Genomic DNA, 19,077 nt, shown 5'->3' with positions numbered 1-19,077 from the left:
AATAAATAAATAATAAATTAGGACAAGAGAAAAAAGTCCTAGGAATACAGAAGCTCTTCAAGTCCTGGGCAGGTCCAGACCACAGTAAAGACTCACAGAAATGGCCCAGGCAGCAAATGTCCAGGTATTTCAGAACCAAATCACAGGACTTCCCTGGTGGTACAGTGGATAAGAAACTGCCTGCCAACGCAGTTAGACACGGGTTTGATCTGTGGTCCGGGAGGATCCCACATGCCACAGAACAGCTGAACCCGTGCCCCATGTGCTGTAAGTACTAAAGCCCATGCACCCAGAGCCTGTGTTCTACAACAAGAGAAGCCACCGCAATGAAGAGTAGGCCTGGCTCGCCACAACTAGAGAAAGACCACACGCAGCAAGGAAGACCCAGAAGAGCCAAAAAAACGAAAGAAACTAAATAAAAATAAATTAATTTTTTAAAAAACTAAAATGCAGGAGAGGACAATGGGCTTAGGAACATAAAGAACAGAGCACACGGTATCTTATCAGCCTTCCTGCCAACACTTCTGATCACTTTGGTCAAACCCTGCATCTTCTATGTGAAACTCTCAGCAGATGTCATTACTTTTCTCAAGTATTACCAGTTGTAGTTGTTGGATTAAATGTTATTTCACATGGGTCATAACTTCCTATGTTACTCTCCTCCAGACAAAATCAAAGTCATTATATTACCACTTTCCACTTTTAAAGCTCTGATTTAAAAAGACATGAGCACCCACCCCTGCAACTGCTGAGACATGCTAAAGCTGGCTTCGATTTCATAACCTAACTTTCCACTGGTTTTGCCAATCTACACTATAGGATTTGGATGCATTATTCATGCGCATTTTGACCAAAATAGCATTAAGAGAAAAACCAAGCAAGAAAGCCTTTTTTGCACAACTGATCTCAACATGTTTCTAAAAAGGAAAGTGAACAGACAGTAAGAAAAACAATAAATTTTGAAGTTTTAAAATTCAAAAGGCAGAAATTTTTGTGCAACTGCTATCTCAGACCAGTACTAAAGAACAAGAGCCATGAAGTTATTTAACTGGTTAAGAAACGTTTCAAAAATAATGCCTTAGGCAATCATTAGAGATTCATAAGGTCAAGCACCTTTCATTTTCTCCCCCTTAGCTACTTTTTCATTCACCCCTCTCTCTGAGAGCCAATCTCTTAGCTCCCACATAATGGTAAATTCCTGGGGAACAAATTTTACCTTTTAAGTAACATCTCATCCCAGTTCACCCCCTCTATCACCCACCCCTCCTGTTCCACACAGTACCCAAAGTGAAGCATGCAGGCCGCATGAAATTAGCAAGTGTTATGGATTCTTTAGTGCTCTTGATTGAAAACCAATATATTTTTAGGGAGGACAGAAATATCAATGACATTTGTTCAACAACCTGCATTCAATAAACGTTTAGAGAGCAACTTAGTCTATGCTAAGTACTTCAGGAATATAAATAGACACGGTCTCTACCATCATATGGGCTTCCCAGGTGGTGCTAGTGGTAAAGAACCTGCCTGCCAATGCAGGAGACATTAGAGACTTGGGTTTGATCCCTAGGTTGGGAAGATTCCCTGGAGAAGGGCATGGCAACCCACTCCAGTATTCTTGCCTGGAGAATCCCATAGACAGAGGAGCCTGGTGGACTATGGTCCACGGGGTTGCAAAGAGTCAGATATGACTGAAGTGACTGAGCTGAATAGAGACAGGCACAATACAACCAAAGGGCCTTGAAAGAGATGTAAATGGAAGAAACACAAAAGATGAAACAACTAATTGTGCCTGAGGGAGTGGGAAAAGCTACCCAGAAGAGGAGATATTATTTAGAGACATTTGAGAGTTTTGGTAGGAGAAGGGGGTGAAATGCAAAAAGCAGAAAGCTGGCAGGAACATGTAGAAGGAGCTGCTTCATTCTTCCCTGAAGTGGGACCTACTACATATTATAATTTCTGTACTTTACTTGCTGGCAGAATAGAATTTTTCTACGGAACTAGTTAGTCTCTAGTTTCTCATTAAATCCTTTGTTTTAATTCTTATGAATGCTTAGCCCTCTTCCCAGGAAGTGTTCACTTACAGGTAATAATATCAGAAATTTCACTCAACATAACCATTTCATTCCTTAAAGACAGACACGCAATGAAGACAGGAAGTGATGCTTCGTTAGGTTTAGTGCCTTCTCATCTGTTATAGAATGGAATTCAACCCAATTGTGAGACAGAATGTTTGCTGTACGGGGTCTGATGAAATCTTAAGTCACTGAGCATACTGGGAAAAAATTTAAATAATTAAAAGACCCGCATGGGGTTGGAAAAAATACACTACACTGTAGGCTTATATCAAGGTTTGTCTCACCTACTGTACTACATTTTCACTGACCCTGCTTATCTGAAAAAATTTAAAGGGAAAACAGGAAGTCACATGGATTTAATTTTAAAGGAAGTAACAAGTTGTAACTGACTTTTAAAAAGCAGACTAAGCATTTACTGAAAATTATTTAGAAGTATTTCAAGAGAAGTAGCTTTAAAAGCCTTTTTTCTCATTTCTTTTAAACATTAAGGTACGCTTGATTTAATCTATTATTCTGATTCAGAAATTGCATGAAATGCAGGTTTGTATACTTGTTTCGTCCCACCCAACAGCCTCTGTCACGGCTGCGTGGTGAGGATGGAAGATGCCCGGTGTGGCCGGAATGAACAAGGGACGGGCAAGGTGGGGGTCATGTCGGGAGCCTGGAAGGCCTATTAGGGAGTTTGCATTTTGTCCCAGGTGCAGCGAAGAGCCACTGAAGGATTCTGGGCAGGGGAATGTGATGCCGTGATTGTCTGTAAAGCATCAATGTGGGTGGTATGTATGGAGTGAAAGTCAAGAGGGCAAGGCAGGAAGCACGGCCATCAGTTAAGAGGCTGGACGAGAGCAGGTGCAGGGCAGGTGATGATACTGTGAGTGAACGCTGGGCAGCCCCTCAGTGTGCCCGGCACTGCTTACAGTACAAATATGAGGTGTTTATTCCCCCCGATAATCCTATGACCCACCGGCAGATGAAGAAATGAGGCACAGGAAAGTGAAGTCATTTTCCAAAGGCTACAGGAATTGGTAGAACCACCATTTATCAACAGTCTTCCAGCAGCAGCACCCACACCTTTAATGATCACCTTGCAGTAACAGAACACAGATGGATTCAAGGCATGACTGAAGGGCAGAACGGACGGGCCCTGGTCTGTGTTTCAAGGAGGGGGCCCGTGAGTGCCACGAATCTCCCAGATTTCCAGCTTTAGGAGATGAAAGAGGCGCCATTTACTAAAATTAAGCAAATTCCAGGAGGAAAAGGACCTAGGAGGAAGATCAAGAATCCATCTTTTATTTATCCAGCTAACAACTGAGTATATACGTATCTCACAAGAGGTCAGGGCTGGAGAAATAAATTCTGGAACTGTGGTAGTCTGAACAACTGTCCCTCCTAGTCTCTGGAACCTGCGGATGGGTCACCTCCCATTGTAAAAGGACTCTACAGGTGTGACTGAGTTAAGGACCTTGACTTGGGGAGGCTGCCCTGGATTATCTGGATGGGTCCACTGTGATTGCTATGGTCTTTATAAAAGGGAGGGAAGAAGGTCAGAGAGATTGGAAGAAGTCAACTTACTGGCTTTGAAGATGGGAGGATGGGGCCTCGTGCCAAGGAATGCAGGTGGTCTCTAGAAGCTGGAAACGCAGGGAGTCAGATTCTCTCTAGAGCCTACAGGCGGACACAGACCTGCCAACACCTTGATTACAGGACTTCTGACCTCTAGAGCTGAGAGAATAAATCTGCATTATCTAAACCACTACATTTATGGTAATTTCTTCTGGCAGCCACAGGAAACTATTACAGGAATTCTAAGTTAGTATTTAAAATAATGTGGTATAGAAAGAAACACGTGACAGAGATGAACAGGTACAAACTTCCACATGCCTAGACTTAAGTTGACCATTTAAAAATGTGCAGAAATATCAAATCACTATGTTGTGTAAGTTAGTGTTAGTCGCTCAGTCGTGTCCGACTCTTTGTGACTCCAAGGACAGTAGACTGCCAGGCTCCTCTGTCCATGGGATTTCCCAGGCAAGAATACTGGAGTGGGTTGCCATTCCTTTCTCCAGGGGATCTTCCTAACCCAGGGATCGAACCTGGGTCTCCCATACCATGGGCATATCCTTTACTGTCAGAGCCACTGGGGAAGCCCAAAGAGCAGGGAAGGGCCTCCCTGGGTAGGTGACAGGAATTAACACAGTGTTATAGGTCAATAATACTTCAAGAGCAAATAAGCAAATAAATCCACAGAAAAAGATCAGATTTTTGGTTACTGGAGGTGCAGAGAAAGGGGAGGGAGAATAGATGAAAATAGATTCAAGAGGTACGAACTTCTGGTTATAAGATAACTAAGTACTAAGGATGTAACATAGATCAGGATATATATAATCAACACTGCTATATATTATACACGAAGTTAAGAGTAAATCCTCAGAAGTCACGTCACAAGGAAAAAAATTTTTATCTCTTTAATTTTGTACTTTATGAGATGATGGATGTTCCCTAAACTTGTGATAATCATTTCATGATTTGAGCCCCATCATTATGCTGTACACCTTAAACTGACAGGGCTGTAGGTCAATTATTTCAATAAAACGTGAAGAAAAAAATAAAAAAAAGAAACTGTAGGTGAAAAAAGTAATAACTAAACCTAAGTTCTGGAGGAGGCACAAAGAGATGGGTACCAGAACAAATCAGGAGGAAATGGCCTTAATTAAAAGGGAACACTTCTTTTGTAACAGAAGAGAAAGAGGAAGTGGGAATGAAGGTTAATGTGTAGATTACAGTGAGAAGATGAAGTCATTCCCAAATGATGGCTTTTATGATCTCAGTGAATTATGTGGCTAGGTCACCAGCAGGGCAAGACTTCAACCCTGGGCAGCCGACTCATAATTCTAATAGAGTTCTACACTGCACCAAAGGATTCCCGAGATTTGTGGCAGGAAGTAGGAGTGGCCCAAGAAAGGCTACTACGTTCAGGCAAATGTAATAAAACTCAGGTGGGTCACTTAGGGCAGCAGTCCCTTGCCCTCATCTCCAGCCACGTGGAACGCGCTGACTCAGCTCGGCACTGACTCTGCGCCGGGATCCTTCTCAACACAGCAACCCATCAAGAGGCAGGTTCTGCAAACAGATCTGAACTGGCACTTGAGAGGAAATTCATTTTCCAATCCTGACCGAGGGACTGTAGTTCTTTTTATCTCCTTCTCCCCGAGGAGACAACTATGGAAATCAATGTTAAAATACACCCGAGAAGCAGAAAGATAAGAGTAGCCCCTAAGTGTCTATCAGGCAGAGAATGACAGAAAATTCTGCTCAACCATATCACTGATTTTCATGGAAGCTTTAACAAGAATGAGCTACAGTTGTAGTACTGGTGGGAAAAATACTGGTGTGTATTTCCAAGATACATTGTGCCATGAAAAGTAGACCCAGGACAATTACACAGCTACTTCCACTCATGAATAAAAAAAAAACAACATAGATACGCAGGCACATATACATGGGATTGATTTTAAAAGGTCTGCAAGAGAATCTATCAAGCTGTTAACAAGAACCTCTGAGGAAGTGTGCAATTAGGATGAGGAATGAAGGGAAAATTTCACCGGGCACTATAAGTACTTCTCTCTTGAACTGTTCATAACAAATAAGCTTTTTCTTAAAAATTAAATTTTTTTTAAAGACATCAATGATGAATGCAACATGCAACAAAGGTTTACTGTATAACACAGGGAACTACAGTCAATATCTTGTAATAACCCACAGGAAAATAATTTCAAAAATAATATATGTGTATACGTATAACTGAATCACTTTACTGTGCAACTGAAACTTTGCAAGTCAACTATATTTCAATAAAATATATATATTAAAAAAAGATCATCAATGATGAACAGCTGAAGCATCTAGGTTCTTTTACATTCACATCTCTCTCTGGATTTCTGAACAGAAGGAATACAGGGGATAACGGGACAGGATGTGGCAGAGGACAGACGGGAAGACATGTCAGCAGCCTTGGTGTCCTCTCCTCCCTTCCCCCAATCAGGCTAAAAGCCTCCTTTAACCCCGCCACACATTCCACTGCTTTCAAATCTGATTTCTACTTTCTCTTCCCAATTTGAATCACTATTTTCACAAATACCCCATCTAATTGCCACCATCGTAGTCGTTACAATCCTTTCTCTAATTATTCCCCCATCTGGCTGTTAGAATTAGCTTTCCCCCATCTTTTGATCATGTCACACTTCTAAAATTAATGTTCCTGTGTGCTCTGCTGATCTTCTGTAATCACTCTCTTCTCTGTTAAGTCCGCCAAGATCATTTTCCTTGTCCTGTATCATCACACCACTTTAACTTCCTTAACCAAACTTTCTGTAGTTCTCATTTCTGTGACCTCTCACTGTGCTTCCTTTAGTTTCCTGTTATGAATGTGACCCTTTAACTCCGTATCCACTGAGATCTCCTGCTTCCACCATCAAGTTCTGTGAGACCCAGCAATTGTACATGTTCATCTACTAAATGAGCACTTAATTTCCTCACATAAAAGAATTGTTCTCAGTTTCAATCATCTCCAGTCATCCCCTCCATGATTCCTTCCATGACTCCACCCACATCTACCTCAAATTCTAAAGGAAATTCATAAAAAGTCAAAACTACTCAGCAGTACCTCCTCTTAAAAGTCATTCTCACCCCTCCACATACATCGCCCATTTTTTGAATACCTGGTACCTGTCAGACACTACTGAGTGTATGAACTCAATTCAATCTGGACTTAACCCCCTGAAATGGAAACTGTAATTATCCCCATTTTAAACATGTAAAAGCTGAGAACCAGAGAGGTCATGGGACTTGCCCAAGGTCACACAGCTCACACCAGTGTCAGGGGCAGGATTTCAATTCAGAGGATCTGGCCCTGAAGCCCCTGCCCACTGCCAGCGTGCTGCACTGCTCTGAGGCCAAGATAAGTTCTTCCTTTTCTCTGCTCCAGGTAGACCGTGGCCTCACCTCTCCCTTCGGCACACAGCATGCCATATTGTAACCAATTCTTCCTCATCTGTGTCCTTTACTCGTAAGACCTCTCTGAGGATATAAACCATCCACCTCTCTGTCCTTTAACAGGTAATAGCACCTTGTACCAGGAGGTATTTAACAGTCAACGAATAAAACAATAAACCAGATTCACAGCCCTCTGGCCCTAGCAGAGCACGGGCTGTCAACCAAGGCAGACTCAGTGATGACTTTGGTTTCAAACTTTCGGGTTCCTGCCTCAAAAACATCACACACAATGTAGGTCACTGGGGAGCTGTAGCAATACATTTCCATCTGTTCACTCCAGGGAACTCAAGGTGACATCTACCCTAAGACGACATTTAGGTGGTCAACTGTGAACTGCCAAAGACCCAGATGGTGGGGTTCTGCAATTACCTGATAGAGCATCATAGAACTCGTCCTCACTAAAGATGCTCAGAGGCGGGGAACCTTTAACCAGAGACTGCTCTAATTCATGGTGTTCAGTGGCTAGAGTCGCCAGCGCTTCTGATAAAATTTTGTTTTTTTCTTGTTCCTGTTCCAATTTAAAATTCCTCACCTAGAAGAAAACAGATAATACAAACAAGACTTCAGAGTGACAGGAGAGACAGACTTACTCAAAAGGATATGAAAATTACTCACTTTAGATCCAGTTCAATTGCAACATCAGGAATGAAAACAGCGGTGCTACATGTGCACGGCTGAATGAGCAAAATTACTAAGCTAATTTTGTTCTTCCCGTGGGGCCTTTTTTCACAACAGCTCCAGCCAATGCAAATAGATTAAGAAAAAAGCAAACAAATTCAGCCCAAGTGATCAGGACCCTAGTAGAAGGACATCAGTCAATTTGAAAATCATATAAAAAAATTTTTTTTAAATAGAGAGTATTTCATTCAACATTAATCAAATTAAGCCAGCTTTTTAACAAAATAAAGAATCAAAACTGTTGTAAATATTAAAATGTGAATCACATCAAAGCTTAAGACATAATCCTCCAGTTTACTCTCAAAAGAGTTGGTATATCAAATAAAAAGAAACAAGAGGCTAGGAAAGGATGTTTTAATTACCATTTTCCAATCCAGAGTTTGATTCTGGTTCCATATTTTACCTTGAGTTTAGTGAACAAAAATAAATAAGTAAAAAGATTATAGAGAAGGCAAAGTCTTACTCCTTTGATGATATAATCTGTTCTTCCTATCTAATTCAAGAGCTTCTGAATTTGAAGCTAACTAAAGCCTTCTGAAATTTAAGTAGTCTAATTCTCATATAAAATAGCAGGTACCAGAGTTGGTGTGAATCGTTTCATCCACTCTTGTATTAGAACTCTGACAATCACAGCTATTCCATCAACTCCCTCAACTTCTAGGGCCCACGTGGCTCTTTAGACAGGAGTTGGAAGAGCTGGGATCCACCTAATCTCAGATGTCTCTTGTGCCTGTTTCTTTACCTATAAAATCAGGATTCTACTGCCATGGAAGAGTCTCATTGGTGGCTTCAACTCAGTGGTCTTCAAAAAAAAAAAAAAAAGAAAAAAATTCAACAGCACAACCTATTTCTCAAATCTCAACACATGAAATCAGATGTTTCAGGAAGCAGCACTGCATAGGAGGACGCTGGGTCCGGATCGGGAGCCTCTTGGACTTTTCCCTCCAGGCCCAAAGCCAGAGGCTGTTCCAACAGTTCAAGAAGCATGAGATGGGGTGACCTCCGAAACCCCCTCCAGTCAAAACGTCTGCCCCTGGGTCTTCACCCTGGTGATCTCTCCCCACGGCTCCCAGCTGCACTCTGCTGAACCCGCCTCCCTCTCAGTCTCCTTCCTGTGGTCCCTAAGGACACAGCATCTTCCTCCACATTCTGACTCCACAGTCACACGTATAGGGAAAATGATCCCAGAATCCTGGATATGACTTAAAATACAGCCCTACCAGAAAATGCTAAGTGTGTAATAAAAACAGAATTAAACCCTCATTATTTTGGGAACAGCTCCAGTCCTTGGGTACCTTAGTATTTATTATCATTATAAGTAAGTGTTAGTCGACCAGTCATGCCCGACTCTTTGCGACCCCATGGACTGCAGCCTACCAGGCTCTTTTGTCCATGAGATTTTCCAGGCAAGGATACTGGAGTGGGTTGCCATTTCCTTCCAGGATCTTCCCGACCCTGGGATCAAACCCACGTTTCCTGCACTGCAGGCAGATTCTTTACCAACTGAGCTACAAGGGAAGGGCTATTATCATTATAGGAACATGTTTATTATTAGAATTACAATAATGAAATATAAATAGCAATAAATGGTAAGCAATAATGTGCAGAGAAGACCCAGAAAACAGGAAAAAATTAAATAGGTATATAATAATAATTTTTAAGAAACTGAAAAATACTTGCAAATGTTCCTATAATCTAAAATTTTATATCCAAGGAGGATAGTATAGTTGATAAGCTTAGTACAGTTGAAATCAACGTTAAAAAAAAGAGCTGTTTTTCCTCCACTTGACTGGTCAATTCATTTATCTATAAATAAGGACTACAGAATTCATCATAATATCCAAAACGAACCTTTCTTTAGATGGAAAAACATCAGCACGGTTGTAGATTCCAAAAAACACCACTGCAGATTCAAATTCTTTCACCCCATCCACTCCTCTTTCATTAAGCTTTGGGTTTTTTTTTTTAGCTGCTCAAGTATCAAAACGCAAATGTGCTGCTGACACTGTATTGTTCTACATAAGAATCAACTAAGTTACCTCTTCTGGGTGAAAAATATGTAAGTTCTATTTTATTAATTTTATTGTTAATCTCTTATGGTGCCTACTTTACAAGTTAAATTTAATCATAGGTATATGATTATGTACATAATCATATGTATAGGAAAAAACAGTATATATATTGTTCAGTAAATCCATAAAATTTCAGGCATCCACTGGGGGTCTTGGATCATACCCTCACTCAAGGATAAAGGGGTAACTACTATAGTTACTGAAAAAAAAAATCAGTTTCACTGCTTTAAAAAAAGTATGTTAAATTTAAATACCTAAACTCAATCCCTGGATTTCAGAAAGGGGACAAAATAAATGATTGAGGCTCCAAAATATCAAGTTCCCCCAACAAGACTATACTCGAAATCCTGATCTTTTATCCATGGAAAGCAAGCATTCCTGTATTCTGCTGCCTCAACATCTGTTTTCTGAGAAGACAGTCTTCAGAGAAGGAGGGAAAGGGGTAGAAACAAAAGGGGGAGAAGACGCTCTGACAACAGCCTGGTTCTCACCTTGCTGTTCTCTCTCAGCTGATCTGAGGACACGTGTATTAGTTTCAAGCCTAACAGGATCTGTGATACTGAAGGCACGTTACCCTCAAACTTCCTGCTGAATGGCAGTACCTCCCCATCCGGAAAAGTGACGCAGCTGAGAGCGCACTGAAACTGCACTAGTGAAGAGCTGCAAAGCAGCACCTAAGAACACACTTCACTGGCACGGTGCTTTTTGGTCGGTCAGATCAATCAACTGGAACAGTCAGCTGGAACAATCCAATTCTAAACCCGCTGTCATCTCAGTATTTCAGAAACGCTGGAGGGATACCTGCACTGGAAATAGTGCAAGTTATGCACAGCATAACTTCATAAAATCCTCGTCTTACTTTCCAAGTCTGTCTCCAAATTCTCATTTGCTAGTTTAGCAACTACGGTGTGGGAGAAACGGTACCTTCATGCAGTCCCTCCCTGCAATTCTAAGTGCTGCTCTTCACTCTCATGCGTGTCAACTCGTGCACACGGATGACTCAAACGATAACTACCCTATTATTGTTCAAAGAACAGATAACTTTTTTCCACAAAATTAGTAAAACCCAACATGTGCTTATAATTAGACCATTTCTAGCATATGGACGACATTTTCTTTTTTCAAATTCACATAAAATTCACGCCCTCAGCCACTTTGCCACAACAGAAATCAACATAAAACCAAGTAAACGTAAATGTCAAACTTTTTATTAGAAAACATTTAAGGACTGAATCATCACACATTTAATAGTTACACACTATTAACTATTAATAGACACATTGCTCTGAGTCTATAGCCCCTTCAAACTAATGCACATTCAAGCCTTTCCAATAATCTCCTCAAATCACTTTAATATGATCCCCCTTTCATCTTGCTCAATTTCATGCCGGCAGAAGAAATTCACAATGAATACTTTCAAGGTGTTCTTCACGCCATCAGGGAATGGATGCCAACAAAAGAATTCAGAGTTTTAAAAAGCCTGGTGCTAGCCAGTGAATATATGTTTTATCAGCTTTCTCCTTCTATAAAGCACCCTGCTATTTACCTATGTTTCCAAGAGGTTAAGTCAGGCAGAGGCAATGATTAAATCTGGCAAAGACACATCACTAAGTGGGAGTAAATGATTAGTATTCAGAGAACACCATGACCAATTATCCAATTACAGGTTAGGTGACATTCTGGCCCTAATGATCAATCTAGTAAAGTTCTTTCAACCGGCTACACTCCAGTCAGTTAACAGAATCAGTCAGTCAGTTCAGTCGCTCAGCCACGTCCGACTCTTTGTGACCCCATGAACTGCAGCACGCCAGGCCTCCCTGTCCATCACCAACTCCTGGAGTCTACCCAAGCTCATGTCCATTGAATTGGTGATGCCATCCAACCATCTCATCCTTTACTGTCCCCTTCTCCTGCCCTCAATCTTTCCCAGCATCAGGGTCTTTCCAGATGAGTCAGCTCTTTGCATAAGGTGGCCAAAGTACTGGAGTTTCAGCTTCAACATCAGTCCTTCCAATGAACACCCAGGACTGATCTCCTTTAGGATGGACTGGTTGGATATACTTGCAGTCCAAGGGACTCTCAAGAGTCTTCTCCAACACCACAGTTCAAAAGCATCAATTCTTTGGCACTCAGCCTTTTTTATAGTCCAACTCTCACATCCATAAATGACCAGTGGAAAAACCATAGCCTTGACTAGACGGACCTTTGCTGGCAAAGTAATGCATCTGCTTTTCAATATGCTGTCTAGGTTGGTCATAACTTTCCTTCCAAGGAGTAAGCGTCTTTTAATTTCATGGCTGCAATCATCATCTGCAGTGATTTTGGAGCCCAGAAAAATAAAGTTTGACACTGTTTCCACTGTTTCTCCATCTATTTGCCATGAAGTGATGGGACCGGATGCCATGATCTTAGTTTTCTGAATGCTGAGCTTTAAGCCAACTTTTTCACTCTCCTCTTTCATCAAGAGGCTCTTTAGTTCTTCTTCACTTTCTGCCATAAGGGTGGTGTCATCTGCATATCTGAGATTACTGATATGTCTCATGGCAATCTTGATTCCAGCCTGTGCTTCCTCCAGCCCAGCGTTTCTCATGATGTACTCTGCATATAAGTTAAATAAGCAGGGTGACAATATACAGCCTTGACGTACTCCTTTTCCTATTTGGAACCAGTCTGTTGTTCCATGTCCAGTTCTAACTGTTGCTTCCTGACCTGCATACAGGTTTCTCAAGAGGCAGGTCAGGTGGTCTGGTATTCCCATCTCTTTCAGAATTTTCCACAGTCTGCTGTGATCCACACAGTCAAAGGCTTTGGCATAGTCAATAAAGGAGAAACAGATGTTTTTCTGGAACTCTCTTGCTTTTTTGATGATCCATCGGATGTTGGAGATTTGATCTCTGGTTCCTCTGCCTTTTCTAAAACCAGCTTGAACATTTGGAAGTTCACGGTTCACGGATTGCTGAAGCCTGGCTTGGAGAATTTTAAGCATTACTTTACTAGCATCTGAGATGAGTGCAATTGTGCGGTAGTTTGAGCATTCTTTGGCATTGGAATGAAAACTGAGCTTTTCCAGTCCTGTGGCCACTGCTGAGTTTTCCAAATTTGCTGGCATATTGACTGCAGCACTTTCACAGCGTCATCTTTCAGGATTTGAAATAGATCAACTGGAATTCCATCATCTCCGCTAGCTTTGTTCGTAGTGATGCTTCCTAAGGCCCATTAGACTTCACATTCCAGGATGTCTGGCTCCAGGTGAGTGATCACACCATCATGATTATCTGGGTCGTGAAGATCTTTTTTGTACAGCTCTTCTGTGTATTCTTGCCACCTCTTCTTAATATCTTCTGCTTCCGTTAGTTCCCTTCCATTTGTGTCCTTTATTGGGCCCATCTTTTTTCAGCATCAGTTTTTCTCATTTCTTATTACTGGATGTACGGCTATAACAGAACATACTGGCCTCAGACTGAAATACATCTTATATCCAAAAACATCTAATTTTACCTCTTAGATAAGGAATTACATTAACACTTATTTCTGTGGTTATAGCACCAATGATATGCTGACTTTTCTCTACTGTTGCCACATTGCTATGGTAAAGTGGGTCTGGTCCTTTACAGCTGGGCAAGAGTTGTGCTGGGCTTCCCTGGAGGCTTAGTGGTGAAAAAAAGAAGAAAAAAAAAAAATCCACCTGCCAATGCAGAAGACACAGGTTCCATCTCTGGGTCAGGAAGATCTCCTCGAGTAGGAAATGGCAACCTGCTCCAGTGTTCTTGCCTGGGAAATCCCATGGACAGAGAAGCCTGGTGGGCTATAGTCCATGAGGTCACATGTCGGACATGACTTAACTGAACACCACCTCCAAAGGTTCTATTCTGCTTTGACGACAGCATTGCTGGAGGTGGGAGGCACAGAGCTCTCATGTGAACGCAAGCAGACGTTATTCTAGGTTCATAGCTAGGCTGAATCATGCTCTCAGTCCAAGAAAAATGAGATTTGATCTCATGTCCCAGGCATGATCAAGTATGGAAACACATCTTCAAGACTGGATGGCAGGCACGCACTTTGTTTTATAGATTCATGAAGTGCCCTTGCACACATGAGATTTTAGGGTTTTCATTGACTCTCATGCCCTGCTTCTATGCCATCTCACCAATGCCTCTCCAACTGCACAAATTTTCTTATGTTTCTCAAGCCCTCCCCCACCCCCACCGCCCCCTGTTCTCCTCTTACTAAGAAAGATACTTAAAAATAAAGAAGCCTCAGTGGCCAAGCAGATTTGTCTGATGGGAAGAAATTCAGATGAGGGAGGATGTAGAAGGAAGGTGTGGGTGGGGAGGGGGACTGCACGGAGCTTGCTGTGCTGCGCTTGGCTGATCAGCATGTCTGACTCTGCGACCCCATGGACTATAACCCCCCAGGCTCCTCTGTCCATGGGGATTCTCCAGGCAAGAACACTGGAGTGGGTAGCCTATCCCTTCTCCAGGGGAACTTCCCAACCCAGGGATCAAACCCAGGTCTCCCGCATTGCAGGTGGATTCTTGACCAGCTGAGCTACCCGGGAAGCCCACAGACCTTACAGACCAATGTAAGAACTCTGGCTTTGACTCTGACTGACATGAGGAGCCACTGGATGGCTTTGAGCAAGGAAGTAATGTTATTTCGTTTACTTACATCTTAACACAATCTCTTTGACTGATAAGCTGAATAAGAGACCTGGAGGGCAGGGCAAGCTTAGAATCAAAAGATCTCTAAGAGGCTACTGTGACAATCCCAGTAAGAGATGGTTAATAGCAATGGAGGTGATGAGAAGTAGTCAGATTCTGCATATATTCTGAAGGCAGGTCTATGGGATGTGAGACAAGAGTCAAGGATGACTCCATAATTAAAGATAGAGTCATCGTGACCCAATGCAGGAAGACTACAGGAAGGACTTGGAACAAGCAGCAACTCATACATGGTAAGTGGGAGGTATCATCAGGCATTCAAGTGCAGAAGTCATGTAGATAATTAGATATCAAATCAGGTCTTCAGGGACAAATTCCAGGCTGGAGATACAATCTGAGAGTCCTTCGCAAATAGATTATGTTTTAAGCTGTAAAACTAGATACAATCACTACGGGAGAAAGTAAGACAGGCTACAGGAAGAAATCTAAGGACTGAGATTTCCCTCTGATGGGAGAGACAAGAAAGAACCAGCAAAGGAAACAAACAAACAAAAAAGGTGGAAGGTGGGGGGTTGACTGAAGAAAACTCAGGAGTCTGTGCTAATTCTAGAAGCATAAACAAAGCACTAGAAGGGGGAACAAGTGATTATGTTGAACACTGATGACAGATCAAATAACATGAGGACTAAGAAAAGCCCTCTGGGTTTGATGATGAGGAAGTCAACGGTGACCTTGACAAGGACAGGTTTAGCAGAACAGTGAGAGAACGCTGAAGACAAGGCTTCACAGGAATGGGTCAGAAGAAATGAGAGGGGAATTGGAAAGGGCAAGTATGGCCCATTCTTTCTGCTAGAAAGGAAAGGAGAGAATTGGGGCAATTGCTGAAAGGGGGTGAGGGTCAATGAGGCTTTTTTATGAAATATATGCCAGCATGTTTCTACATCTATGGGAAAGATTCAACAAAGGGGAAATTAATGATATAGGAGTCAAAGGAGAGAACTGCTGGAATAATGTTTCTGCGTTTGCAAAAAAGGATGGGATCTAATCCATACGAGTACAACTGGGCTTCACTAAGACAGGACAGCTCTTCCTTAATTGGAGGAGAAAAAAGCAGCATGTGTGTGTCCAGATGCAGGTTCCCCCAGTGGCTCAGCAGCAAAGAATCCACCTGCAATGCAGGAGGTGCGGGTTTGATCCCTGGGTCGGGAAGATCTCCTGGAGGAGGAAATGGCAACCTGCTCCAGTATTCTGGCCTGGGAAATCCTACAGACAGAGGAGCCTGGTGGGCTATGGGTCCATGAGGTCGTAAAAGAGTTGAACATGACTAAGAGACTAAACGACATGTGTCCAGATGCAGATAGGTAGGTATGTGTAACCGAGTGTTCTTTTAGTGGTTCCTTTTGTCTTGGTGCACGTAAGAACTACAGAGAACAGGAAAACAAAGAGGTCTTCAACCAGTAGGTCCCAGCATATGCATTACACACAGCATTGAAAAGTGCACCCTGAGATTTAAAAGGAGATCAGATCCAAGGCCCTCCAAAGCCTCATTCACACTAATCTGGTCAAAGTGAAAGTGAAGTCACTCAGTCAAGTCTGACTCTTTGCGACCCCATGGACTATTGCCTACCTGGCTCCTCAGTCCATGGAATTTTCCAGGCAAGAGTACTGGAGTGGATTGCCATTTCCTTCTCCAGGGGATCTTCCTGACCCAGGGTTCGAACCCAGGTCTCCTGCATTGCAGGCAGATGCTTTACCGTCTGAGCCACCAGGGAAGCCCTAAAATGAAGTCACTCAGTCACATCTGACTCTTTGCGACCCCACAGACTGTAGCCTACCAGGCTCCTCCATCCATGGGATTTTCCAGGCAAGAATACTGGAGTGGGTTACCATTTCCTTCTCCAGGAGATCTTCCCAACCCAGGGATTGAAACCCGGTCTCCCATGTTGTAGGAAGACGCGTGATCGTCTGAGCCACCAGGGAAGTCTCAATCTGGTCAACCCAGCACAAAGCAGCTGTTCCAGCATTTTCCCTTTGCTTAGAGTGGACCAGGGCTTGCTCCAGGCACTGTTACATACTCCGTTCTTGCTGGTACTACCATGTTCCTCCATCTGGCTCCAGCCAACAGGAAAGGAAACCCTGCTGGGAATTGCCTCTATACTTCTTTGCCCTTCAGCTCTGTCTTGGGAATGAAGGAGAGGGTGTTATCTGCTTGTTGACTTACTGATAAAGCTCTAAGTAAAATGGCTGCAGTGGAGCTAAGTAATTGCTAATCATCTGTTCAATCTATTACTCTCAAATGTATCTTCAGACATTTTAAATCAAGGAGGAATTGTGCAATAACTGTGTAGTCCTACATGTAGGACAGAGCCCAATAAATAGTCACTCAAGCAATGTAGTAAATAGATGAGTTTTAAAAGCCAGGGCTTAAGATACTTGAATCAATATAAACCCAGACTATTTGATAGTTATTTTTGTCAGATTGATTTAAAAATAACCTCCCATAAAAATAAAACCAATAGGAGTATAATGCTACAGACAAATGACAATATGTCTAAGTTGAGGTTTTACATGTTTAAAAAAAAAAAAAAAAAAGAAGCAAAAAAGAAAAGTGTCTTCTAAAACAAAAGTACCATTCACTTCCATGGTATGCCACCAACAGCAGATTCAATACACATGAACTTCACTCCCTTGCTCAATAGTTTTGGCATTTAAAATAACTCAGTACAAGTAAGATCTCATAATTATTTTCTCTTTCAATTGCAAAGCTAAGTCAGTTGATACTGTAACAGTCACATAAGGAACTAAAATAACTAGTAATTTCCATAACTAAGAGCATTTTACATTCTAGAAGCTAGCACTTATAGAATTACATTCCTAAAAGCACTACATCAATGTATAATCTCCAAATTATTCTAGATTATAGTGTATTAAAAATTTCAAAAGGTTTTTATGTATCATGTAAATTACAGAACAGGATGTTAAACTGCCATGTAATGGTATGTATTAAACGCACTGCAAACAAATTCAGTATAATGTCAAAAATCATGGCTATATGAAAATGGTAAAATTCCAAATCAACCTACTCAATAAAAGTTCTGGAATTTTAAAAGGCCTATTCTTTTAACTATGTCTCTTAAATTCTCCATTAAATAGCTATTCATGACTGTATTCCCTAAGTGCCCAGAATGGGTTGCCTATGACATGCTCAATAGTTAACTGCTGAAATAGCATTTTAAAATGAAGAAAATTCAGGAGTGTAGTAACAGGAGAAATAGACGGGAACTGATGCAAAACAAAATGACTTTTATCATAAAATCTCTTTAACCAGTATTAACAAGTATTATTTTTTCACAGTTTATTCCAGAACCAATCATTTAAATGAGCAAAAATGTCTCTTAAAATCTGTGTATTCTTAACTTCAGTATAAGAGTTCACCTAGCCAAAAAAAGAAAAAAAAAAAAAGACTTCATAAGCATTTGTGTAAACAATGGTTCTGCTTACACGGGGCTGTTACTGTGTCTACAACTGATAAAGTACATGCATAGCATTTTAGTTTTTAAAAGGCACTTTTACACAGTTAATGTTCATTAAATCTTCGTAACAACACTATGAGGAATGCATATATGTATAAACTGAAGGTCATAAAATTTAAGTAACTTGCAGAGGTTAGCAAAAGAATAAAAAACTGAAACCAAGATCTTTTAACTTGGAATCCTATAAGCTTTCCAACCCATGGCATTGCCAATACCAAAACACCCAGTAACACTGTTGACAGCAATCCATGATCAAGAGTCTTAGAAGCAGTTGTTCAGTCACTCAGTCATGTCCAATTCTTTGCAACCCAATGGACTGCAGCACACCAGGCTTCCCTGTCCTTCACTATCTCCCAGAGTTTGCTCAAACTCTTGTCCACTGAGTCGGTGATGCCATCCAACCATCTCATCCCCTGCGGCCCCTTCTCCTTGTACCTTCTATCTTTCCCAGCATCAAGGTCTTTTCCAATGAGTCAGCTCTTTGCATCAGGAGGCCAAAGTATTGGAGCTTCAGCATCAATCCTTCCAATGAATGTACAAGGGTTGATTGCCTTTAGGATTGACTGGTTTGATCTCCTTGCAGTCCAAGGGACTCTTAAGAGTCTTCTAGAGTATCACAGTTTGAAAGCATCAATTCTTCAGCACTCAGGCTTCTCTATGGTCCAACTCTCACATCCATACATGACTGCCAGAGGGTCTCACATTTCTGAGTAGATGGGGTTACTACACTGATGGGCCAGACAGATGAGGGCAGGCAAGCAGAGCTGCCTGGACCACAGCAAAGCACTTGTTATAAAACCATCCCTTGGACTCCTGTCAGGAATGACATCACTATAAAATGGTGAGATTGTTACATAGACTAATAACCTGACTGCAACCACACCCTCCAGGAGAAGGGTTTCTTTCTTTCTTTTGTAAGATCTCTTCTGTTCCTAACCTGCTTAGAGCTAAAATTCTCCACTATAAAGAGTATACCTAGAGCAGCTGTAGAGTTGGCTTGGGTTTT

The 19,077-nt window shown here is 41.7% G+C and overlaps 1 protein-coding gene across 6 annotated transcripts in view; it reads right to left on the bottom strand.

The window, feature by feature from the left end:
- OSBPL1A (oxysterol binding protein like 1A) overlaps positions 1-19,077 on the bottom strand; it is a 214,066-nt gene that overhangs the window by 77,157 nt on the left and 117,832 nt on the right. For 4 of the 6 annotated variants that reach the window (XM_043444522.1, XM_043444523.1, XM_043444527.1 and 1 more), the window contains one exon: positions 7,497-7,659. The exons of 1 other annotated variant lie outside the window; for it this stretch is intronic. In XM_043444522.1, coding sequence (XP_043300457.1) covers positions 7,497-7,659 — 163 coding nt within the window. Of the gene's footprint in view, positions 1-7,496; positions 7,660-8,547; positions 8,567-19,077 lie in introns of those variants that run through there. One more of the 6 variants, XM_043444524.1, reaches the window with a different exon arrangement.

The sequence above is a fragment of the Cervus canadensis genome, chromosome 23 (assembly GCF_019320065.1).
Source record: "Cervus canadensis isolate Bull #8, Minnesota chromosome 23, ASM1932006v1, whole genome shotgun sequence".
Taxonomy (NCBI): Eukaryota; Metazoa; Chordata; class Mammalia; order Artiodactyla; family Cervidae; genus Cervus; species Cervus canadensis.
The sequence above is the reverse complement of the archived record's forward strand: the minus strand, read 5'-3'. Positions and strand labels throughout refer to the sequence as shown.